Source organism: Rhinopithecus bieti, unplaced genomic scaffold (assembly GCF_001698545.2).
Source record: "Rhinopithecus bieti isolate Rb0 unplaced genomic scaffold, ASM169854v2 scaffold_20579, whole genome shotgun sequence".
NCBI classification, from domain to species: domain Eukaryota; kingdom Metazoa; phylum Chordata; class Mammalia; order Primates; family Cercopithecidae; genus Rhinopithecus; species Rhinopithecus bieti.
Genome location: NW_016810413.1, coordinates 1,440,808 through 1,466,733, shown reverse-complemented (window position 1 = coordinate 1,466,733; position 25,926 = coordinate 1,440,808). Strand labels below are relative to the sequence as shown.

Genomic DNA, 25,926 nt, shown 5'->3' with positions numbered 1-25,926 from the left:
TCGGGATAAAAGTGTTAAAACAGCTGTGAAAGATGGAAATGATGTGGATCGCCGTGAAAAGGGATTGAGTGTCACTATTCTCACAGGATGAAAGGAGGCTATTGTGTTGGAGCTTGTAGGATGTCCCATGCGCACAGTGAACTCTAGGTCATTTTCCCACGGCTGAAGGAGGAAGCAGCCTCCCGTCCATGCCTCTGGTGCCTATCTGAGTCAAGGCCCAGTGACACGGCCTTGCTAGGAGACTGGGCTTCACCATTTATTGTAACCTGGGGCAGCTGTGACTTGAGCTCCAGCGGCTTGCTGATCAGATTGGATGAGCCACAGGGTGATGCCTGAGTATGCCACTTGGGGGCCCGCTCCAGAGCAATGCTGTGAGGCTGTGTGCCTTAAGGAGCAGTTTGATGGCCTTGGTGTCTGCCATATAAACCCTGGTTCTCTCCTGTCAGTAAATGTAGCTTTGGTACAGCCCACCCAGCCTGAAGAAGAACTGTAAGCACATTCCACTTCTGCGATGAACCCTAGTCCCTGCTCTCCACCGTCACCCTCCGCCATTCACCTCTCACTCCAGGGAAACAGCTGCACTGAGGAGCCAAACAATAATTGAGGGCACTGGGACAGATGTGGCCTGATTAGCATCACAGAAAGTGTATCTTGAATTCCAGCCCCATTTCCTGGAGTCCTCTGAGGCTCTCACATGTGTCTGTGAGCACAGTCTGGGGCTGCCATGTGACATGTGCCACTTGCCCTCAATCTCCAGATCTACCCAGGCTTCTGAGTCCCACTCTCCTCACCAGGATGAAAATGCTATGCTATGCCAGCATTTCCGGTTGACTCTGCCAACTCTGAAAAGCCCTGTGGACTGCAGTGCAACTTCTCTTGGGTTTTGCTTGACCTCTTATTGTGGCTCATACCCACTAGGGTCAGGAACATGCATCCCTGGAGGCCAGGCCAGAGGCCCATCTGACTACTCAGCCCTGATTCCATGCCAGGCCATAGTCCTTGGGACAGGCTCGTATCCTTTGACTCTCTATTGCCCAAGAGTGACTCCTTCTTCCAAGTGGAACATAAAATTCAATCTAGTCTCCTTTCGACTCTAAACACCCAGACTTGCCTGAACCTTGGGATGGATCCAGTTTTAGGGACTTATAAGTGTTTTAAGAGTGGAGGAGTCAGGCCAGGTGCGGTGGCTCAAGCCTGTAATCCCAGCACTTTGGGAGGCCGAGACGGGCGGATCACGAGGTCAGGAGATCGAGACCATCCTGGCTAACACGGTGAAACCCCGTCTCTACTAAAAAAAAATACAAAAAACTAGCCAGGCGAGGTGGCGGGCGCCTGTAGTCCCAGCTACTCGGGAGGCTGAGGCAGGAGAATGGCGTGAACCCGGGAGGCGGAGCTTGCAGTGAGCTGAGATCTGGCCACTGCACTCCAGCCCGGGCGACAGAGCCAGACTCCGTCTCAAAAAAAAAAAAAAAAAGAGTGGAGGAGTAACTGTTGAATATAGCAATCAGGGTAGCAGTATACTGGCCACCAGGCCAGAATCATGGACATTAACCCTAGGAATCTTTTTCCTTCTTTAGCCATCTTCCAGGCTTGCCACTGAGTCTCCCTGACAGCTCTCATGTCCACCCCTTCCATCCAGTTCCACTGCCTTTGCTGTAGTTCACCTTCCTTTCTCTTGCCTACACAACTGACTCAGTCCCTAAAAATAACATCCAAATCCTTGGTATTCAACTTCTTTCATGATCTGCCCTTCCTTGCCCCTCCACTCTCAGCTCTTATTGTACCCCTTCAAGTTAAACACACCAGGCTATTGCATGCTGCCCTGATGTGGTTCTTGTTATAATCTCTGTCTATAATACAGCTCTTGTCTCTACCTACTAATTAGTTCTCCTCTATTGGCACATCCTCTGTGAAGGCATTTCTCTGCCTGATGCAACCCGACAACCCTCCATCTTTCCTCACACACATAACCACTCCCTCTTCTTACGTGCCCCTCTGTGATGTTATCTAGTACTTTTTCATAACGTCTATAATTATGCTTTGATATACTTGGCTCACACATCTATCTCCACTAAGAATCAGGTCTTGTTTTCTCTCCAAGGCTGGTCTATAGTGCCAAGCCACATGATAAGTGCTTAAAAACATTTACTGAATAAATGTTTATAGAAACTTGGCAGTGTTCCTGTAAAGCCTGACTACTTTGGCTCTACGTTACAGGAATCATTTCATCAGGCCCAATAACCATACCACCCCTGAGGTCAACACTCAGACCTACTGGAACTCCCTTGGAGAGAATAGCGACAGATATAAAGCAACCAACAGTTCCTGCCTCTGGAGAAGAACTGGGTTCGTATGGCAATCCATTCTCACTGGATACTTAGCTGTGAGGTGCAAAAGACTTTAAATGGTGGTGGGGATGGGAGAGTCTCAGTTTAAGGTCTTCTCTTTTACTCCATTTTATTAATATGGTTGTTTTTAATTTTAAAATTATACTTATTTTCAACACTTCCTTATAGAGTATTGTCCTTCCCTTAGCAGACCTAGAAGAAACTGCCTAACTTTGGTTCATAAAAAGATCTAGACTACCTAATGCTACCACTAACTCACATTATTACTAACTACACATACCTTAAGTTATTAGTGCATGTTAACCACTTGGTTATAATTTGTAATTCATTACTCACACTATAGAACACCTTGCAGCAGGACACAACTAAAGGCCTTATATTGTAGATGAATATGTGTAATTTTAAAAAATCAAAATTGCAAGCAGTTTACAAGGAGAAATATTGAGTATCTTTAGTCTGCAACGTTTTCATTGTATTGTGAAGCTTTTTTATCTTTTGCCAAAATTGTTCATTATTTTCCATTGTCAGAAAATATAACTGACTTTAGCTCAAGCCCAACAAGAGAAACTGATCCTCTTGGGAAGCCAAGATTCAAAGGTATGTATGATTGGCTGTGAATCTCACATTTGAAAAGGCTATTTTTGGTAGGTGTATCAGCCAGTTATTGCTGTGTAACAAACCCCAAATCTTAGTAGCTTACTATAATAATAAGGATTTATTTTTCATGTGTCTGCAAGTCAACTGGTGTCAGTTGATCTAGGATGTGTTTAGCTTAGTGGTTCTGCTTCTAGCAGCAGGTACAACTGGGCCTCTTGTGGGTTGGAGTCAGGTTCACCCCACATGTGTTTACTCTGATTCCCAAGATGAACAACCAACAATGACCCAGGGAAAGCCATTTTCATAACAAGGCAAAATCAAGACGGGGAGTGTCCAAATGCAAAACCACATTTAAAGCTCCTTTTTGTGTCATATCTACCAATATCCATTGGCCAAAAAATGTCACACAGCCAAGTTCAAATCAAGGATTGGGAAGAATACTTCTCCTGTGGACATAAAGAATAGTTTTGAACAACAGTCTACCACAGTAGGAGAGATATGATATAAAGCCCAGTATTTGCATTTATAATTTTTTTCTGAAATGTAACATTTGATGAATTTTAACATATGCATATACCCATGAGATCATCATCACAATCAAGATAATAACACATATATTACATCCAAAAGTTTCATCATGTATCTTTGCAATCCCTTTCTCTTCTTTCTCCCACTCAATCCCCCAGTGCCTACACAACAGGCCTGCCATACTATAGTATGTACTTTATGAAATTTTATACGAATGAAAACATACTGTATGAACTCTTTTTGTTGTCAAGCTTCTTTTATCAGCATAAATATTTGGAGAGTCATCTATGTTGCTGCATGTATATCAGTAGTCCATTCCTTTTTATTGCTGACTGGTATTCTATTATTTGGATATCCAGTAATTTGTTTCTTTAGTAAATGTGTTCGTGGCATTGCAATTTTTTTTTTTACTGATAAAGCTATTATGTCCATTCATGTACATGTCTTTGTATAGACATATGCTTTCATTCCTTTGGACAAATACCTAGGAGGGGGTGGCTACATGGCATATAAGTGTGTGTATAACATTTTAAGAGACTGTTTTCCAAAGTAGTTGTACTGTTTTACCTTTCTGTCAGCAGAGATGAGAGTTCTAGTTCCTCCAAATCCTCACCAACATTTGGTATGGTCAGTCTTTTTTTATTTTAGCCATTTTAGTAGGTGTGTAATGGTATCTGATTATAGTTTTAATTTGCAACCACATAATAATAACACTGAACATCTTATGTGCTTATTTGCCATCTATATATCTTTTTTGCTATTTCCAATTTTTGCCGAATTTAAAAAATGGAGTTGCTTGTTTAATGTAGAATTTTGAGAATCTATATTTTCTGGATACAAGACCTTTTTTAGATACATACTTTGAAAATATTTTTTCCCATTGTGTGTCTTCTAATTTTAATGAAACTCAGTGTATCAATTTTTAATAGAATTCACTTTCTTTAATAGGTATAGAGCTATTCAGAATAGTTTTGGTTTTTTTGTTTGTTTTTTTGAGATGGAATCTCACTGTGTCGCCCAAGCTGAAGTGCAGTGGTGTGATCTTGACTCACTGCAACCTCCACTTCCTGGGTTCAAGTGATTCTCCTGCCTCAGCCTCCCCAAGCAGCTGAGACTACAGGTGCCCACCACCATGCCCATAATTTTTGTATTTGTAGTAGAGACGGGGTTTCACCATGTTTCCAGGCTGATCTCAAACCAGGTTTCCAGGCCTGACTGCCAGTGATCCACCCGCCTCAGCCTCCCAAAGTGCTGGGATTATAGGCATGAGCCACCATGCCCAGCCTGCATTTTATTTTGGGTGTGTGTAGCCTTACATTTAATATGGCTATTGATATTGGTACATTTAAATCTTCATCTTGCTATTTGCTTTCTATTTTTCCCATCTATTCTTTGTTCCCTTTTTTCCTCTTTGTCAGTCTTCTTTTAGGTTGAGTATGTTACGATTTCATTTAATCTTTTTTGTTATCTTATTAGCTGTAACTTTGTTTTATTATTTTAATGGTTGCTTTGGGGTTTATAGCATGTATCTTGAACTTATCACAATCTGCCATCCAGTGATAATGTACAATCTCACATATAAGAACCTCACACTAGCATAGCTTTGCTCCCCTCTTGGCCTTTGGACTATTATTGTCATACCTTTTACTTTTAATGTTATACACATTACAGTAAGGAGTTTTCATTTGTGTTTAAACAGTGAACTTTTTTAGAAAGAATAATAAGAAAAACATTGTGTATGTTATCTGTGTGTTTACTGTCACTGCACTTTTCATCCCTTTGTGTGGCTCCACATTTCTGTCGGCATTGTTTCCTTCCTATCTGAAAGACTTCCTTTAATATTTCTGTTAGTGTGGGTCTTCTGGTAAATAAATCCTTACAGATTTTGTATGTCTAGAAAAAGTGTTTTGCTTTTAAGGTATTTTCACTACTTACTAGATTCCAAATGATGTCTTTTATTTCAATAACTGAAGATGCTGCTCCAATGCCTCTCACTTGCATTCTTCCTAGTAGAAAATCTGCCAAAACCCTTATCTTTGTTGTTCTGTACATAACGTGTCTTTTTTTGTCTGCCTCCTTTAAGGATTTTCTCTTTATCACTTGTTTTGAGAAACTTGATGATGACCAGCATAGAGTTTTCTACATTTTTGTTGTTCCTAGGTATCTTTGAGCTTTTTGGCTCTATGGATTTAGAAGTTTTATCACATTTGGAAGATTTGGGACCGTTATTTCTTAAAATATTTTTTTCTGCCACCCACTTCTTTACCTTTACTACTCCAATTACATGTATATGAGACCACCAGAAATGGTCCCCACAGCTCAGTGATGTTCGTTATTTTAATTTTATCTTCTCTCCCTCTTTTGGATAGTTTTATTGCTACGTCTTTGAGTTCACTAATCATTTACTCTGCATTATCTTATAGGTATTAATTCTATCCAATGCATCTTTTATCTTATAGCTTGCTAGAAATTTGATTTGGGTTCTTTTTAATATCATACATGTCTTTATTAACTTTTTGAACATGTGGATTATAGTAATAACTATAATTCTTATCTGATTATTCTAACATCTATGTGAGATCTGCATTGGTTTCAATTGATTGATTTTTCTCTCCTTATTATAGGTAATATTTCCCTATGAATTTTACCTGTTAGGTGCTGGATTTTTTTTTTTTTTTTTTTTAATTCCTAGAATATTCTTGAGTTTTGTTCTGGGATACAGTAAAATACTTGAAGCTCCTTGATTCTTTTGAGTCTGGTTTTTAAAATTTATTGGGTGGGACCAGAACTGTGTTTAGTATGGAGCTAATTATTTCCCACTGCTGAGGTAAGACCCAGCGCCCCATAAATTATGAACTCTAAACTATGCTTAGGGGATCAAATTACTTTTGGATATTAGCATAAGCTAAACCTTTTCAGTAAGTAGATCAACACCACCCTATATCATTTGTCTCAGAGGCAAGATTTTGAATTTTCCTAGTTTGAACCATCCACATCATGGCTTTCAACCATCTGCTTATAATATGAGACCAAATGTCCTCAAATTGTATTTATGAGCTCACTTCCATCTTCTTCATGAGTTACAAAAATGTTAAATGTCAAGGGTCCTCTCTCTCACAGGTCCTCATGTGCGATACCTCCAAAAGCCTGACAACAGTCCCTGCTCCATTACTGACTCCGTCAAACGGTTCCCCAAAGAGGATGCCACAGAGGGGAATGCCACCAGCCCACCACAGAACCCACCCACCAACCTCACTGTGGTCACCGTGGAAGGGTGCCCCTCATTTGTCATCTTGGACTGGGAAAAACCACTAAATGACACTGTCACTGGTAAGATCATGTCATGAGGACTGTTATGGTGGGAAGCTTTGGTAATAAGATACCCTGGGAGTGGGGTACCCTGGGTCAGCATTGGCATGTGAAGTGTATCTGGGGAGGAGCCAAAGCTAGCAGTTTTGCTGCCTTTAAGGTACATTATTGTCAACAGTGTCATAGGATGAGAAAAGATCATCTTTGTCCTCGTTATGGGCTCCCTGTTAATTTAGATCTCTTCAGGCCGCATTCTTTCCATCTCCTCTCAGAACTCTTTTTCATACCAGGATGAAGAAGCTAGTCTTTCATTACCAAGAAAATTATATTGCTGATTAATTTAAAACTGATTTTCCTTTCACCAACCCAATTTCTAATTGACCTAGAACTTTCTTTTTTTTTTTTTTTTTTGAGACGGAGTCTCACTCTGTCGCCCAGGCTGGAGTGCAGTGGCCGGATCTCAGCTCACTGCAAGCTCCGCCTCCTGGGTTTACGCCATTCTCCTGGCCTGACCTAGAACTTTCTAGCAGACTAAAGGTTACTTCAACTGTCTTAGCATAAATAAAAACAAAAACTCTGTTCCTGATCAATTTTCTGCTCATCTTAAGAAATTTTGATTCTGTTACCATCCACCAGTTCCTCTAAAAATGATTATGAAAACTAAGAAACCCCGAGATACTCTTTGAATTCGTTATACAACAATTTGATTCTCCATAACGAAGAGGATAGTCAAACAAGGAGGAGGAAAAAAGACTAGCAAGCTAAATCAGCTAGAGGATATAGCAAATAGCATAGTAGGTGAATTCCTGCCACCCAAGTTCCTGCCATGTACCTGGTGCAGGCAGGCAGGGAATGGGGGGTCAACTAAGAGGCCATCAGGAAGAGAGAGGAGCAGTGCACAGGACCAGGCAGAGCATGCAGGGACTCAGGATCTGCCAAAAACACTTCCTACTGTACATGGAAAACAGCAGCTATGTCTCCTCAGACAGAATCATTGGATCTGGGCAACTTCCAGTGTAAGCAGCTTATCTTTGCTTTAACTAGCTTTCTTTACCATGTTTTGTGAGTTTCCCTTTCTCATGCAAAGCTACCCTTTGTTTTGAGAAAGAACCCACTACTACCCATGGTTCCTAGAGATTTGCCTAGTCCTGCTTCTTTCCTTGGGACTGCGCTAATAGGTACTACGATATCTAAAAATCAATTAATCTGTCAGTATTGATTATCTACATCCATTAAAATGTCTAAAACTTTTCATATACTGCGCTAGTAAGGAGTTCCTGTGATCATCTGAGGCTTAGTTCTCATGAAACTAAATGATCTATAAAATTTGATTTGCCTTCAAGATACGGAACATTGAGGTAGAACTGGTTAATCTAATACATTTAATTATCGAATACACATCAACTTGGATATATTCATAATATATGATTTAACTTTTTAAAGCTGAAGAATTGTCCTTTTTTTTGTATAAATGTTTAATCTCAAAAATCATGGATACAGTATACTTTATCCATCTAACCAAACTGCTTTTGTAATGCTGTTACTAAATGTTAATGAGTTGCTTGAGATCTGTCACATGATACAGAGGATTTATAACAATTTTTGTGGACAAGGACCACATCTCTTTAGCTGCAGAATTTCCTGAATAGAATTAAGTTCGTATTTAACCATAGTTCACCTAGTCCATATTTAAACATTAGAGCATTTGCCCTAAAATCCTGTTGGTTTTTCATTCCATTTTGTTTTAGTGTTCCCTTAAATACCACTTGATTTCAAACACGATTGTTTACAAACCAGCAGCTCAGATAATATAGAGATGAATCATTGTATCACTTGAATTGACTTTACAAAAAGGTACTGAGATATAATAGAGTGAACTATATTCTTCTGCCTGAGTTGGCTTCTTTCTTTGAGTTGATGGGGACACATATTCACCTCCAGTGAAGACATCCAGGTTCAGTTGCTTCTACATGTCCCTTCTATACCGAAGTAGAAAAAGGTACACCCAAAAAATTGGCCATAGTCTGGATCCTCGGGCAACTTTAAGTTGTTAGTTATAAGCCTCATAATCTGATAGTCCAAGAGCATACTGACATAGATTTAAATCCCAGACCAGCTTTATTTTAGATGTGCAACTTGTGTATAAAATTAGACTGTTTGAGCCTTAGTTCCCTTAGGTGTAATAATAATAATCCTCACTGTTATCAATTTATCCTGAGGAGAAAATTAAGATATTTGAATATGCAGCATAAACTAGAAATTGTTAATGTTTATCAGTAGGAGCAATGTTCGTAATGTTGGTGGATTTATGAAAAGGCATTAGCACTTGAAAGGATTAAAAATGGGAAATATATATTTACAAAGCGCAAGACAAATGTATATTCAAAAGCTAGAATTGTGAAATTCTAAATTTCTTTTTAATTAGGAAGGAAGCTTCTAGATCCCTTTTGAGAATTCTGATCTTCCATTAAAAAAAAAATTAAATCAGCTGTTAAAACTTGAGCCAAATGGAAATCAGAGAAGACATGCAATAGATGTTTCAACTACTAAAAGGCAGGGTTAATATTAAGAAGAATGTCATACAGTTGATGAGGAATGTTCCAAGCCAAAGATGCTTTTTGAAGGTGGTTGCTTTGGTGCATAAGCAACTGGAGTGTCATATAAATTGTTCTTTTGGTGATTTAGCAGCACGTGAACCTTTCCTATTGGAATCTTAATCCCTTTCTAGTCATTTTCAAACCACAACTCAAGGATGATAAATAATAATAAAAGCAGCATAATAACAGGTACCACCTGTTGAACAAAATCCATGAAAAATACTATCAGGCATTTTCCACCTGTACCTAATTTAATCCCCACAAGCAGTGTTATGAACAGATATTAACATTGTATGGATGGGAAGACTGAGATCAAGTTCAAGACAAGTGGCTTAATTTGTCTCTTTCCATTAAGCTGTTTGGTTTCTTTTTTTTTCTTTTCTTTTTTTTTCATCAATTTTACTTGCATTTTAAGTCCTTCCATCTTTTTCTAACAAATATCCTTCACAACTGAGGAAAAAATATAAAATGGACAGATTTTAATTCAGAATTCTCTCCCTTCCTCTCTCCCTTTCCAGTCTGTTAGGAGAGCCAGCTGAGAGAGAGTTTTGGATCAAAAAGAAGTCTCAGTGACAGTACTAGATAACAGTCATCAGTACTTTAATAGCTGCACCGATACTATCCAGAAACCATGGCCACTGTCTTCCAGTTTCATTTTTAATTTTCGGAAGAACAGTCATGCAAAATTGTTCAGAAAAAATCCTCCTCCTCTTGGGGTTTTTTAAATATGCGATTAAAAATCTTCCTGAGACTGGGCCTAGTGGCTCACGCTTGTAATCCCAACGGTTTGTGAAGCTGAGGTGGGTGGATCGCTTGAGCTCAGGAGTTCAAGACCAGCCTGGGCAACACGGCAAAATCCTGTCTCTACAAAAAATTAGCTGGGTGTAGTGGTGTGCTACTCAGGAGGCTGAGGTAGCATGACCCCAGGAGGTGGAGGTTGCAGTGAGCAAAGACCCTGTCTCAAAAGAGAAAAGAAAAAAAAATCCTCCCCAAATATGAATTGGTGATTTGGGGTCTATCTGGGTTGTTCTAGTTTTTTATTTTATTTCCAATATTCATCTCACACCATTGGACTCAGTGCTAATAGCAGAAATCCCCAATATAACTTGCCAGACTTTGGCAGCCTTTTCACCTTATCTGATGCCTGGTACTTGTTTATTTCTTCATATTAATGGAGCTGACTTTGAGTGGGGTTTATTGTTTGGGTTTTTGGATCTTTTTTTAGTTCTCTGTATCATCTCATCACATGCATTAAGCTAAGTCCCAAATGAGAGCAGGGAAGTCCAATGAACAAATGTGTAAATGGCATTCTCTTATTCTAAATTTCTTTCCCTTTTGATGAGCCCTGCAAGTTCATAGAAATGTGCCTTTAAGTGAAATTTAGGCAGACCTCTATGCAGACTTTAAGGACAGTATTTTGTTTTTCAATGCAAGGAAAATAATCAAGGAAGCATAACTTATGTAGGCATTGGGTACAAAACTCCACTACTCCTGTAGTTCAAAATAATGAACTGTAGTTCAAAATACTCCTATAGTTCAAAATAATGAAAAGTAGAGTTTATTATTTGATTTGCTATTTGCTGCTGTGATGCTCAACTCAAAGAAGTTTTCTGCAGCAGTACCATGTATCCAGTAGCCTTTCCCCCAACTATATTCTAAAGCCTGTAGAGCAGAGAACATGTCTACTCAGGTACCGCTCTTTATACAGTGCTTTCCCCAAATGGGGCTTTGCAGCAGCGGCAGACTATCTGACTCACCTAACAAAATCAAAGGCTATGTATCCAAAGCAACCACAGGCATGGCATGTGTCTTCACTAGTTACCAGGCCTTTCTTTGCCTCTGGTAAAGGAAATGCAGAAATGGTCAATGAGCAAATCCTGAAATGCTTCTGGAACCTTCATCTGCTGACCATCCCCATATAAAAATTGCCAATGTGTAAGATCAATATGTCTCTAGAACTTCAATCTCAATTGCTTGCTTTATGTGAGTGGCTTTTTTATGCTATTAGCTTCAGGAGCAATTAAATCAACCAAGAAATAAAGACAAGTATCTGTTGGCTTCTTCGCTTTACAGAATATGAAGTTATATCCAGAGAAAATGGGTCATTCAGTGGGAAGAACAAGTCCATTCAAATTACAAATCAGACCTTTTCCACAGTAGAAAATCTGAAACCAAACACAAGGTAAGCCACCAGTGCTATTCCAGGTAAATTCTGAGAGTGCAAAAGTTATAACCACGACAAAGGAAAGAAATTATATCATCTTCTCTGTCTTGAGGGTGGCTCCAGCTTCCATTTCACTCGTGGGTTTTCTATATATAGCACTACATACCTCTAAAGTCATGTTTTGCAAACACTTGAATTACTGGTGGGTTTAAAATTGCTGGCAAGATGGTGTTGTTAATAATAGTATGACATCTTTTAAAAAAAATTCGATACCAAATGTTGATATTAAAAACTAAGTCTGTGGATCAGTAATAACTGGATTGTGCATGATGTAAACTAGATTGGAAGCACCAAAAAGTTAAAATGCTGGAAAAGAGAGGGCAATGAAAGGAAAGTCTTGTGACACAATGCAGGTGAAAGTTTTTAAGAGTTAATACTTAAAATAACTACAGACTAGTCTCAGGCACAGCAATTCTTTGCTTTGGGACCTTTTGTCATGGATAAAATGAAATCGAGTTTTACAAGAGTTACATATCTTTAACAGTGTTATCTGATAACTTTTCTAAGTATCCCTGTTTATTACACATTGATACCAGGTTGTTCGTATTGCTGTACAGTTTTGTGATTCTTTTTTCAATCTAAAATATCCAACATTTTATTAGTTCATTTTATTATTGAAAGAAAAATAAGGGTCTTAGACATTTCTAGACATGTAGTAAGGAAGTTCTAAGTTTTCTTTTTTTCATAATGTTCACATTGTCATGAATCGATTGAATTGAATTGGTTATTGATAGTGACACTCAAAAGAGCCTATTTTGGCTCTGACAGTAGGGAGACTCTTCTACTCTTTTTGTAGAAAAGGAAGCACCATCTAATTCACTACAGGCAGTCCACTGTGTATAAACTAGTCCAATACTGCAAAAAGGATACTTCTTTCACAAGCATGGGGTTTTCTTTAAAGTTCTCTATTTTAAGATATATTTTACAACTGCCGATTTTCTTAAAAGATTTTTAGCCAAAATAAGCATATGTCAGTAAAAGCCCATTTGTTCTTGGTTCTGTTTCCTTAGCATTTCCTTAGATTGAGAGGAGGAGGAAGCCTGTTTTTACAGGCTTAATATATTTGAAGAAATGAGTGAAAGAAAAGGTCACTTAATTTGAACTTTTTAATAGGTGAATTTGTGCTTATGAAACTTGGCTTTTGCGTTTTCTGCTCTTTATTCCACATAATAAAGAGTGACTTGTAAAGTACAGTACAGTCGTTGAAAGGCATCCAGTTTCTCAATGCTCATCGTGGTTTTTTTCTGAATTGGACTGTCCTCAGATCTTCTCGCAGTGCACCTATTAGCTCATGACCTGAACGTTGAATACAGTTATTCCAGTATCATTTTAAACCCAATTTGTTTGTAAAAGGTTTGCATTTGCATTTCCATTCAGCAAACATTTCTTAAGGATGGCTACACACACGAATAAACATGGTGGCTGCTCTTGAACTCAAGGCTAGAGGGGAGGCAGTTAATAACCAAGTATTAGCGAGAACTCTGAATGTAGCGAGAACTCTGAATGAAAAGTAGCGAGAACTCTGAATGAAGCATGCCCAAGGTGCTAGGGGATCCCAGGGTGGGAGGCACTACACAATGTCGTGGAAATTAGGAAAATCTTCCTGAAGAAGGTGACACCTGGTCTGAGGCTCGAAGGATGAGTGGGAAGGAGCTAGCCAGGTGATTATAGGGATAGAGAGTATTAGAAGAGTATATGTCAGTACACAGAAGGCCAAAATGGCATGGTTGTGTACAGTGAAAAATAGGCTATTTTTACCTCCGTCCACATGAGTAGTGATAAGTGGATGGAGGCAGAGGAAACAGAATGGGAAGCCAGGGTGGGAGAGGATCTTATAAGCCAGATCAGGAGATGGGGAGACCCTGAGGGTTGGTAATTGGGAGGATGACTTGCTCCCACTTTTCATTTGTGTTTTCATTCTGGCTTTTAGTTGGAATAATCACTTTTAATATTTGAGCCTATTTATATTGAGTAACAATTACTGGAATAAATCTAACAAAAAATAACTTTTTGATAATGTCTTGGCAAGAGTGCCATTTGGGCATCTGACCTGCCTGGTGAAGTAGGTAAAGTGCCCCAGGGCTAAGATGCATTTTATTCTGTAATCACAGGTCATGGGGTTCACATGTAGCTTCTGATTGTAATTGTTTTAGGACTCATTCTAGGTGTTTCTGGAAATTGCTTCACACTGAAAGAGAGCATGGCCCTCTTTATCCTACCCTCATCATATGTCCTGTTTATTACTCCTGTCTTTCATCAGTGGGCCTTCTGAGGAGGACCCCGAAAACCTATCCTTACCTCAAGACTAGCAAAACCCAGAGGAGTGCCTGTCTAGATTTTTTTTTTTTTTTTTTTTTTGAGACAGTCTTGCTCTTGTTGCCCAAGCTGTAGTGCAATGGCGCAATCTCAGCTCACTGCAACCTCTACCTCCCAGGTTCAAGTGATTCTCCTGCCTGAGCCTCCCAAGTAGCTGGGATTATGGGCACCTGCCACCACACCCGGCTAATTTGTTTGTATTTTCAGTAGAGATGGGGTTTCACCCTGTTGGCCAGGCAGGTCTCGAACTCCTGACCTCAGGTGACTAACCTGCTTCAGCCTTCCAAAGTGCTGGGATTACAGGGGTGAGCCACCATGCCCGACCCCTGTCTAGATTTAGCTTTGGGAAAAAGCAATGTTAAATCAAATTTAGGGCCTCCTAAATCAGGATCCCATGCCGAATTTTACTACTGCCACTAATCCGAGGCCATTTAGTGTGTCTGTTATATGTGGCTTACTTAATATTACTTTAAGAATTTGGTATGGTTCAATGAAATCCATCAGGATATCAAAATCATTAATTTTCATATAAATGATTTGGCCAGGATTATACTGGTAGTCCCTAACTAATAGATCATGACTTAGGAGTTGTAAATCAGTAGTCTGAAGTAAAGAACAGTTTTCCATTTTGGGAAAAATATAATACATATGGATGTAAAGGTGCTTTCATGAACACTGTTTAGTCCTCAGTATGTGAAACTTCATGGTGGTCACGGAGTTCAATAGATCCTAGCCCCCTGATGAGCCTGTGAATGAATTTCACATCTCTCTTACCAGCTATGTCAGAGATTCATTTGTCTATTCAATGAGCAAAAATGTTTGGGCTGAAATACTAAAACATACTGAAATTCTCCATTAGAAAAAATAATGAATTATGGAAAAATAAAATGAGGTAAATTATTTCAATTAATTTGAGATTTCTGAAGCCTAAAAGTATCGGGGGAAACAAAAGGAACACCCGTTAAATAATTGGAGAGCATAAAAAAAGCATACAAAGTAAGTGTAGGATTGATACCGAAGTTCTGTGATTTAGGAGAGAAGGCTTCATAGAATACTTGAGACTAGAATGTGATAAAGAATAGGATGGAATGGGTAAGCCAACAAGGAAAGGAAAAATAACAACAGTATTTTTCTTTCTAATCAAATCCATACACATTATTTAGGTGACATACAAGTAGTTCTCAAACTTACTATTGATAGCAAGGCTACAGCCAGAATGATAAAATCACTAGTGTACAAAGAGTATGAAAAGCTTTTTTCATACTACCTTAAGTTGTTAAGGCAAGATTTCTTTCCATTGTGTTTCTTCTACCCAACCATGATCCCAGATTAACACTAATAAAAGACACCGTAAAATAAAGAGGAAGGATGTACAGGATGCAGCCACCAGGTGGCTTTTATTAGCTGTAAAACAAACAAACAAAACACAACTCTGATCATATTTCAATGCTTGGGGAAATTTTGAATCAAAGTGTATGGTAAAATTGAAGTTTTGAAATAGATACACTTTGCATTTTAGCTGTTAAAATTCCCTCATGAGGTTCTGGAATTCCCTATTTGAATAACTGTAAGATGGATCAAAGCTTCTGAAAGAATTATTACAGCTGTGTTCCAACACTAGGAGATACATGTAAATCATTTATTTTAGTAGCATTTTCCATCACTTGTTCTGACTAAAAAACATGAGATCTGAATTCAGATGATAATTACTGGCTAAACTTTACACACCGACATGGGTGGAGTAGAGCTTCATGTTCCAACACTTAATCCAGGAGAAACAAGGCAGGGATTAGAGATCTATAGAGTGCTTTTGTTACAAATTCTGAATGATCACACCCTAATCCTGAAACAGAGTGACAGTGGAGTATTCCCCTACCTTTCCTTTCACAGTGTATACCAACCTTCTCCTGCCTGTTTTTATGACATAAGCGGGTTTTTATCTAGCCTGCAGAAGCTCAAAAAATTGTCCAAAGGACCATCCAGCAGCTGTTTTGCTAATGGTAGAGTTCAGCTCCACACCTGGCATTAGATGTTCTTGTCAATAGAGAGCCACATGGCTGTTCTAGGGTGCTAGGTGCAGCTCCAAAGGTGGCACAGGGGGCCACCCCAGCCTGGCTCCAGCTGTAGTGCACTGTGGTTGCATATGTGCACAGGGAAGGGGGTGTCACTTGCGGGGAGATGTGATTGTTTTAGTCAAATGATGCAAAAGAGATCTGTTAACAGGCAAATTTCATCTCTTTTGGGGATCCCTCTCTTACCCCTGACTCCTAAAATAAAATGTAGATATTGGTATCCAGCTGACTCAGTACTCATCTGCCCTCCCCAGTACTTACTTTCCATTTATTTCTAACCTAGAAGTCCTCTTCTAACAGAAAACCAAGTACTGTATGTTCTCTTGTAAGTGGGAGCCAAATGATGAGAACACATGGACATAAAGAGGGGAACAGCAGACACTAGGGCCCACTGGAGGGTGGGAGAAGGGAGAGGAGCAGAAAAATCAACGAGTGCTAGGCTTTGTATCTGGGTGACAAAATAATCTGTACAACGAACCCCTGTGACACAAGTTTACCTATATAACAAACCTGCACATGTACCCCTGAACCTAAAATAAAAGTTAAAAAAAAAAAAAACAAAAAAACCCCTCTCCTGCCATACAATTACCCAAGAACACCAATCCTTTATCTCCTTGTTAAACTAAAAGAAAAATATTAAGAGCGTCTCCCATCTACAGCAAACCACTTTGCAAAGACCACTATGATTAGCTTTAGTTCTGTGAATGGAGTAGCTGATAAAGTATGTCTTAATAAGTCTTACACCACTGCTTACTGGGACAGCGAGTGTGGATTATCATTCTCTTAAGTCTCCTCCAACTGTAAAATGATATAATTCTCTGATATTCAAAGCCAGGCATGGAGTTGGTCAGAGAACTCGAACTGAAAACTAAAACCTAGGTCAATTCCATAACAAGTAGACTTGTCCCAATAAACATTTTTTTGTCTTTAAATCTCTGTCTGCAGTCTGCAATTTGTTTTCAGATTAATTGTTTTTAGCACACATTTTGATAATCCATTGATGGACCGAGTTCTTCCTAATGAACTGGCTGGGCAAATGGATGGACACACACAATCACTGCACACTGAAAAAGCCCTTTAATCCTACTCCTCTCTTCCAATGAACTCACCTCTCTCCTCACTTTACTGAAAAATTAAAGAATTCATTGTGTGTGCCAGACTTACATGTGGTCTAACAATTTCCTATGGAAAATGTACTGTCTAGTAATTAAGATAAATCAAATTCACTTAATCTGCTCAAGTACTTTTATTGACCTCTCTGGCTTGGGAGGATTTTGAAGAACAAATCTTCCTCTAAGACTGAAACCTACCAAAGTATCCTACAGCTGGCAGCAATGATAGTTTGGGACTGTTGTTTATGTTGATTTAATAAAATGTTGGCACTGGTTAGCTGGAACAGATGCAGCAACTTCTTATACACTGTCAATCTGGCTGAATGATGCAGGCATGTGGAATAGCCATTATACCCTTTTCATAGTGTTTCTGTGAAATTCTGGTCTCTGCATATTCTGTATTAACTTTTCAACATCTCTTCTTATGGGCTTTGTAGAAAGGAGTAAAATAAGCTGCCAAAGCGTCAGGCATTTTATTTAGTTTGCGGTAGGTGTGGGCAGCAGCAGACCAATTCCTTCCTTGTTGAAGAAGAAATTGACTTGATTGCTCAGTTTGACAACTTTTCATCGGGCAAAAGGACGACTACCTAAAAGTACATAACTCCACTAGTCTATAAAGAGAACAATTATTCCCTCTCACATAACCATATAGTTTTTATTTTTCTTTGCTACTGCTTGGCATTTAGGAAGGGAGTGCAAGAAAGTGATTAACAGCTGCAGAATTAGAGTGCAGCCCAACTCCGGAGTTTGTGTCCCCCACAGAAGTGGGGGAACACAAAGAAATGCCCCTTATGGCATTAGAGCCAGCTAGTTTATGACCCCATGACTGCTGATTTAGCCTGATTTTGTCTTCTAAGTGCCTCCTTCGGTCTCCCCTCTTGCTCCTCATCTGTTTTCCCAGATCAGCTAACTTTACATATGGCAGATATCCAGAAATGCTTCCCATAATCCTTCAGTGTCCTTGGAGTCAAGTTTACCCGAACTGATTAGATTCTCCTTTCCCATGTTGAGCAGCCCTTCCTCTTTTTTTCTTATTCTACTTGTTCATTTATCTCCCTCTGACTGAACCCTCATCTGAATGGAGATGAAATATTTCACGACGACACTAGGGGTAAAAATCGGCTAAACACCTCAAACCAACAACTATAGGGTAGACTTTCTATATAAAAAGCAGTTTGCTTGAGGTTTGTAAGACTTTTGTTATAATGAAAACCAACTTTTTAAATCAGTAAGGAGTATATAAAAAGTTTATCAAATAATGAAAGCTTTACTTCAGTTCTAAATTGTAGGCAAAAAATAGAAGGAAAAGGTTATAGAAAGGATCAAAAGGAGTAGGGAATGGCAAGCGTCTGCTCCACCCAGATCTGAAGATTACACTTGAGGATATTACCACCTCTTCCACTACAGAAGAAATCAGTCTGAGGCTACAATCCTGCAGGTTGGAGGTTCTTGTCTCTTAACAGTTTTGCTCATGAACCACAGGTCACACTTTTTGAAACCCACTTTTCACTTTTCAATGAACTGATGTATGTTTTTTCTTCTCATGCTGATTTTTACAGCTGCTCTCAAACTGTTGGTGTCAAACAATATCCTCTGTTATGCCACTCTTCCGAGATAATGCTTTGTAGTGCTTTCCAGACTCAGTGAAATCTTAATATAACATTTTTTTTCTTAGCCTATGGATCTATGTTGATGGCACGCAGAAAGGTTTACCTGTTACATTTTTGATCTTTCCAATAACCCACGGGCTATGCCTTTATTATAATCTTCACAAGCAAAAAGCGAGTATGTGGCCATAGAAGAGTTCTGCCTTGAGACTTCTATGGCAGTGTTTGTCAAATTCCCCAGTAATAGAAACTCTTTAAAAAAATTCTCGAGATACAAATATGATACTAGTGAATACTTATAACTACTACGTGTCAGGCACCTTGCTTTTACATGCATTCTCATTTAATCCTCACAGATGCTTTTATACCCCTGTGAAGTTATAATTACTATAATGAATAGTATCCTCACAAATAGCATTATCCTCATTTTTATGTATGAGTAAACGGAAGCTCAGAGAGGTTACCTTAAAGTCACACATTAGTGAGCTGTGAATCTTTCTGGTTCTAGAACCCATGTTTTTAATGCCCCCTGGATCGTGCTGCCTCCTGCCGGGGATGTGCGGGGAAGATGGTTTTTTGGGATTTACACCTACCCAGGTAGAACCAGGCATGGCATTCTGTGAGGCTTCATTCACCTGGCTTGTCCTAGATGGGGCCAAAAGGCTTGACTGTATTTGTCATCTGGACTGCATTCCATTTGGATATTCATTTTGATGTGGTAGGTCTTACAGTTAATTTTCATTTTTATCAGAAATATATGTACACTGTTTTAAAATTAAATTACCACAAAAGCATTTCCTCCCTATTCCTAAATTTGGTTCCCCAGATGCAAGTATGTTTTACCATTTTGTCTATTGCTTCTGTTAATTAAATCCCTATGTCTAGACTGAGCTTTTCATAGGACGGTCAAATACTCCAGTCATGCCTTTGTTCTATTTGTGGTGTGTTTTTAATGGCACCATCGCTTTTGGAATTCCTACCATCTTTTTCCTCTGTTTTGAATCCCTATTGCCTCTTGTTTTGAAGTAAACAAGTCTTCTTCCTTGTTCACTCCATTACTTTGTAGCACGTAAGAAATGTCTTGAGGAAAAGCTATAAAAGGCAGTATTTTTGAGTCCTTACATGTTTTAAAATTTGTGTTTTACTTGGATACTATTCCTTAGCTGGAATATTAGGATATAACGAAGACTTTTGAAGGAATTGTTCTATTGTTTTCTCACTTCCAGTGTTACTGTTAAAAAGTCCAGTGGCATTCTGATTCTGGATCCCTTGAACGGGACCGATTATTTTCTTCTGAGTTTTTAGGACTTGTCTTTATCACCCCAGTCCTCTGAAATTTTGTAACTCATATGTTTTAGTCCTTTGTCTTTTTTTTTTCATTTTGCTGGGCAGAGTAGGTCTTTTCAATCTGGAAACTCTTGTCTTTCAGTACTGGAACATTAATTACACAATTTCCAGGATAATTTTCTATCTCCTTTCCTGTTCTCTCTTCTAGAATTCCTACTAGTTGGGTACTATATTCTCTGGAATAATTCTCCAACTTTCTTTTCTCTCATTTTTTCATGTTTGACTTTTTGTTCCAATATTTGTAAAATGTCCTCAACTTTATCTTCCAAAACTTCTATTTGAAGTTTCTTACTTCAAATAACTGTTTCCTGAAACTTTAAATTTTATTTTCTATGTACAATCAATATGAGACATTTCTCTTAGACCTATGATGTCATTCATCTGTGACAAAATGTGCTTCTTCAGAAGAAATTTTACCACCACAAGTCGTTTTTGTTATATAGGGTTTAATGAGACCAAAACAAAAATGTGCCTTTCAGTTCCCACGTTAATTAAATTTAGTGCAAAATAATTTCTTTGAAACTTGTCGAATATCACAAAATATTGGCCAAAAGAAAACCCCAAAAAAGTAGCTTGTATTTGTGGCATGCTAAAAATGGAGCTTCAGTGTACATAACTGTGAAATAAAAAGACATGGAGACAATTCCAGCAATCAGACTTAGCCAAAGCACAGGGCTTTTGGCAATGGCCTGGAACGAATGTGGAATGCATTGCCCATTTGAATCAAAGTCCAGATGGCTATGATTTCTTTTTTTCCATTTTCAGTTCACTATAGTTCTATGGGCTTTTTTTGTTTTGGTTTTGGTTTTAGGCCTCTTAGCAAAAATTTAATCTCTGGAAAATATTTCATGTGAAAATACCCCACGAGTGTGATTTCTGTAGATGACAAAGGTGTTTTTGTATCAACAATCTCTCATTGCAAATGACAATGACAAAGGCATGTGCCACCATGCCCAGCTAATTTTTGTATTTTTCGTAGCCACGGGGTTTCTCCATGTTGGTCAGGCTGTTCTCAAATTCAGGACCTCATGTGATCAGCCTGCCTCGGCCTCCCAAAATGCTGGGATTACAGGCATGAACCACTGCACCTGGTGCCAGTTTTAAAGTTTTGAAAAGCAAAAACAGTAACAGGACAAGTATTTTGAGCCTCATTGCTCTCAGCTGAAAATTAGGATAAGATTTATCTCATTAGAGTTTGCATGTGTTGTATTGCTTTATATATGTAGAATGACTAATGCATCTCATATATAGTAAGCATTCAGAAAATGGCTGCCATTGTTGTAGCACTAGAATCTGTTGTCTTAGACTAGATACTAGCAGTGTTAATGCAATACCTCAGTGATCAAGAAACTGACTCAAATTTTTTTTCCTGCTCACTTAGTACCATCCGTACCAAACTGACAGCTGTCATCCTTCTGTTTTTCACTTACAAAATATCTTTTGTGCATTCTGCATTCTTAATTATAAACTTCTCAAAGATGGAAATTATTTATCCCCCAAAAGCCTTGAGCAAATCTGAGACACTCAAAATATTATCAGCTGACTCAGGTTGACTTTTGAATTCAATGTTCTTTCACTGCTAAGTCCACTTGCTGCTGAAAGGAAATCTTAATTTCAGGCAAATGGCAAATTGCTTTATTGTTTACATTTCTTTAAAGGATTTGCTTTGCTTACATATTTTATGAATAAAAATTGCTAAATACTGCACAATAATTTGATGAATAATTATTAAGGATACAATCAAAGCGACTTATAATTCCAAGGGACCTAGGGTTGTTTGGGGTTTTGTTTAACAAAAGGTTAAGGGACTGGCCGATTATGAATTTGGAGTATGGAGGGAGAGAAATGTCTGCGTTTGTGTTCCTGCTCTTCATAAGGCAACATTACCATGCCTCTTTTCTGGAGACATCATAGCATCCTGTGATCCACAGAAGACCCAAGTTCCAGGCAATACAACTAGGAGTCCTTGCAAAGAAACACTTATGTGTATCTATTCCCATAGTTTAGTCCACAGTTAAATATACTAATTATAGCTTAGTCTAGTAGTTCTCAAACATCACTGGGCACATGACTCACCTAGGGAAGTTATAACTTCTTACCTGAATCTCCTCAAAAATTGCTTTAATACCTAGAGTACAAGAAATTTGCAATTTAACACACTTTCACCACTGCCACCCTATGATGTGATTCTGACATAAGTAGTCCAAACCCCACAGTGAGGAAGATGGCCTAAGTCCAGGATTATACTCAGGGTTGGTATAACAGAAAATAAAATGGAATCTTGCCACTTCTTGGCCCCAGGAAGTAGCTGAGACATCTTAAAGAAACTGGTTCCTTGTTACTGGAATTAGCCTTTGTCTACCATATACCACTTTTTTATATGTCTATTAACCTGCCAAGTCATTTGTACAAATTTGGAGATTTTTAAAGACAACCATCTTTTTTATTAATGCTTACACAAACCTTAGACGAGCTGTTCAGGTAGTAAAACTAAGAAATCACTTTTCTTTCCTCAACCTGCTTCTGGAACATGTTACCATTCACTGTCATAATTTCAAAATAGAATCAGGAGAGATGTCAGTATAATAGGGGAATGTTGCCTCCTAACCCTCAAGAATGTTATTACAAGTGTTTTTTTATTTTCCCCTCAACAGTTATGAATTCCAGGTGAAACCCAAAAACCCGCTTGGTGAAGGCCCGGTCAGCAACACAGTGGCATTCAGTACTGAATCAGGTAATTACATCAACAGTAATTCCCAAAAACAATGTAAAAGGGCCACAGTGGAGCAATGTTTTGAAAGGAAGCTTGTTTGAAACCCAGCTAAACACTACATAATACTGTTTCTTGAATTTCTAAAACCCATTTGTGGGAAAAGCAAACTGATGAAGGCTTAGAGAAACACCATTTATATTTTCCTCACTTAAAGACACATCAGTTTAATTTAAAAAGCATAATCTATACCCTTCCAAAAAGCTAGTGAATGAATCCTCCTCTGCATGCCTAGAATCAAAATACCCGTGAATGCATCCACAAAGGGAACACATGATAGTTTAATAACAGCTGTGAAATTTTCCAATTAGACCTTACAAGTTCCAATTCCTTAATGAGATACATCTGCACATACAGCATTAATATTTGCATAATTTTTATACCAACTGTAGTTCATGGCATCTTGGTGATTTTTACCATGAAGTTTTTGTATCAAACTAAAAGCAGCAGCTTTTGAAATTCAAGTGAAGGCTGAACAGCGACAACTGTTCCTAACTACTCAAATTACATATAACAGATACAGCTGAATACCTACCAGGCAGGAGATTATTCAATCAAGAACAATTTCCAAAACAAAGCAAACTTTAGCAAAAGAGTACCACTTTGCAAATAAGACTTCGTAACTGTAAGCACCCATCATCTTCGCCATGCCACTGGAATGCTGGGGTTTTATCTAGTAAGGTCTGACTTTTGTATTTATTTCTCCTCAGCGGACCCAAGAGTGAGCGAGCCAGTTTCTGGTAAGTACCTGTCTCAATGAGACACAACTACATGCTTTTCTAAACTTACTCAACTGACCAGGCATGGCAGAATCTGAATCATGATTTCGCGTTTTTCCACTTAGTCTTCTTATAATACCAAACGGGTGTGAATGTTTACCTACACATTGTACAACACTGAGGACCCATGATGTTCTGGGAACAAGGTGGACATTTTGAAATTTGCTTTCACTCACACATCAGGCTTATTATTATTTAATAAAACAGCCAGTGTAATCCCAGCACTCTGAGAAGCTGAGATGGGAGAATTGCTTGAGCCCAGGAGTTGGAGACCAGCCTGGCAATATAATGAGACTTCCTCTCTACAAAAAATTTACAAATAAAAAATTAGCTAGGCATGATGATGCACACCTGTGGTCCTAGCTACTTGGGAGGCTGAGGTGGGATGTTCGCTTGAGCCCAGGGGGTTAATGCTATAGTAAGCCATGATCCAGCTTGGGCAACAGAGTGAGATCCTGTTTCAGAAAAAAAGAAAAGAAAATATAACACCCTCATTTCCACTTTTAATAACAAGTCATATTAAAGCAGTTGTCTAAATTTTATAACATGCTACAAAAAAGAAACCTAAATTTCTCCTAAATGACACTGCCTACATCTAGCTCTGCAGAGGCTATTCAACACCTAAATACCTAAACATACTGCTCTCAGATTTATCTATTGACAGAAACTTATTCTGGGGTTTACTTGTTTAAATCCTTCTAATATTTTTGGCTCCAATATTTAGCATGGGGGGAAAAAAGGTATCAGCAAGTTGACAAATTCTGCAAACTGATTTCTTAAAGTATCTGACCCAAGAGTCAGATACTAAACTCAAACTGTTTTCCTTATGTAGCAGGAAGAGATGCCATCTGGACTGAAAGACCCTTTGATTCAGACTCTTACTCAGAGTGTAAGGGCAAACAGTATGTCAAAAGGACATGGTATAAAAAATTTGTAGGAGTGCAGCTGTGCAACTCTCTCAGATACAAGATTTACTTGAGCGACTCCCTCACAGGTAAGCAGGGCTACCAGCTGTTTTCAGCCCTTAACTTATGGGAATGTTTTTGCAGCACTGTACAACTTGGTCTTTTCTTAAAGAGTTTTAGGCACTAATGGGTGCTGTAAACACAAGTTTTCCTCTAAGCAAAATGTTATAGAAATGGTTATCATTCCTAGAAAACAAGGATTTAAGACATGTTATTAGAAGGTAAATAATAAAAATGCAATTATAAAACAGTGCCATCATGGCAAACTGGAATGTACATTCACTAACCATGGTCAAACTCCATTTTGTTACAACCATCCAAGGATAAAAAGCCTGTTGACAATAGTGACTAGATCTAACAATAACCATGGAATGAATATAACATCTTCAAGATGCTAGAAGAGCTACAACCCCCTGCTCCATGCCCAATAGGTTATAATTTTCTATATTCATAGAGTAAAAATTTTTAATGAATAAGGCTGGCCCTAACATAAAAAAGTAGATATTTTTTCAGTCATTCAACTCTTCTAGGTGCTGAACACAAAGCAGCATAAAAGGTATTTCCTACTTTCCTATAGATTACCTCTCCTTCCTTTCCTTAGTAAGAAGAGATAGACAATACATAAATAAGTAAACATTTCATAGAGGTAAAGAACAATTTTCAAAAAGGTGAAGGCCTAACAAGTTAGCACTAGCTAAGGAGAAAATTGGGAAGGAACTAACCACACAAAGGTCTAGAGGAAAGAGGTCAAAGGCCTAAGGCAGAATACACCTGGCCAGTTCCACCAGTATGGCCCAGACTTAGTAAGTAGAGGGGCAGGCAGGTGTGAAATCATGTGGAGCTTTGAAATCAGGTAAGAACTTTGGATTTTATTCTGAGTATAATGGGAGACTGCTGGAGAAATTTATGGAGAGAACAAACATTATCTGACATGCATTTTTAAAACATCACTAATCTCTGATAAGGGGAGGGGAGGAAGAATACAGAAAGGCAAGAGACATTGTTGGTTTGAACTAGGGTAATAGAGAATGAGGGGAGAAAGTACAAAAACAGTAATGATGATTTCAGAATTGTCACATTTCAAAGTAAGAAAGTAACACTTTATCCTTTAATTTCTGGTTCTTCAGGAAAATTTTATAACATAGGTGATCAGAGGGGTCATGGAGAAGATCACTGCCAGTTTGTGGATTCATTTTTAGATGGACGCACCGGGCAGCAGCTCACTTCTGACCAGTTACCAATCAAAGAAGGTATGTTTTCTGATCCTCCTCATAAGCAACAGAGTTTTACAGATTAACCCAGAAATAAAACAAGCTGAGGAAAGCAATCAATTTAAGAAGAATTCTATAGTACTG

General features: G+C 38.5%; 1 protein-coding gene across 25 annotated transcripts in view; it reads left to right on the top strand.

The window, feature by feature from the left end:
* Window positions 1-25,926, top strand: part of ABI3BP (ABI family member 3 binding protein) — a 128,486-nt gene that overhangs the window by 100,499 nt on the left and 2,061 nt on the right. For all 25 annotated transcript variants that reach the window (XM_017891905.1, XM_017891898.1, XM_017891897.1 and 22 more), the window contains 8 exons: window positions 2,218-2,346; window positions 2,877-2,945; window positions 6,594-6,803; window positions 11,453-11,561; window positions 22,712-22,791; window positions 23,538-23,567; window positions 24,439-24,600; window positions 25,699-25,821. In XM_017891905.1, the coding sequence (XP_017747394.1) occupies window positions 2,218-2,346; window positions 2,877-2,945; window positions 6,594-6,803; window positions 11,453-11,561; window positions 22,712-22,791; window positions 23,538-23,567; window positions 24,439-24,600; window positions 25,699-25,821 (912 nt within the window). The remainder of the gene's footprint in view (window positions 1-2,217; window positions 2,347-2,876; window positions 2,946-6,593; window positions 6,804-11,452; window positions 11,562-22,711; window positions 22,792-23,537; window positions 23,568-24,438; window positions 24,601-25,698; window positions 25,822-25,926) is intronic.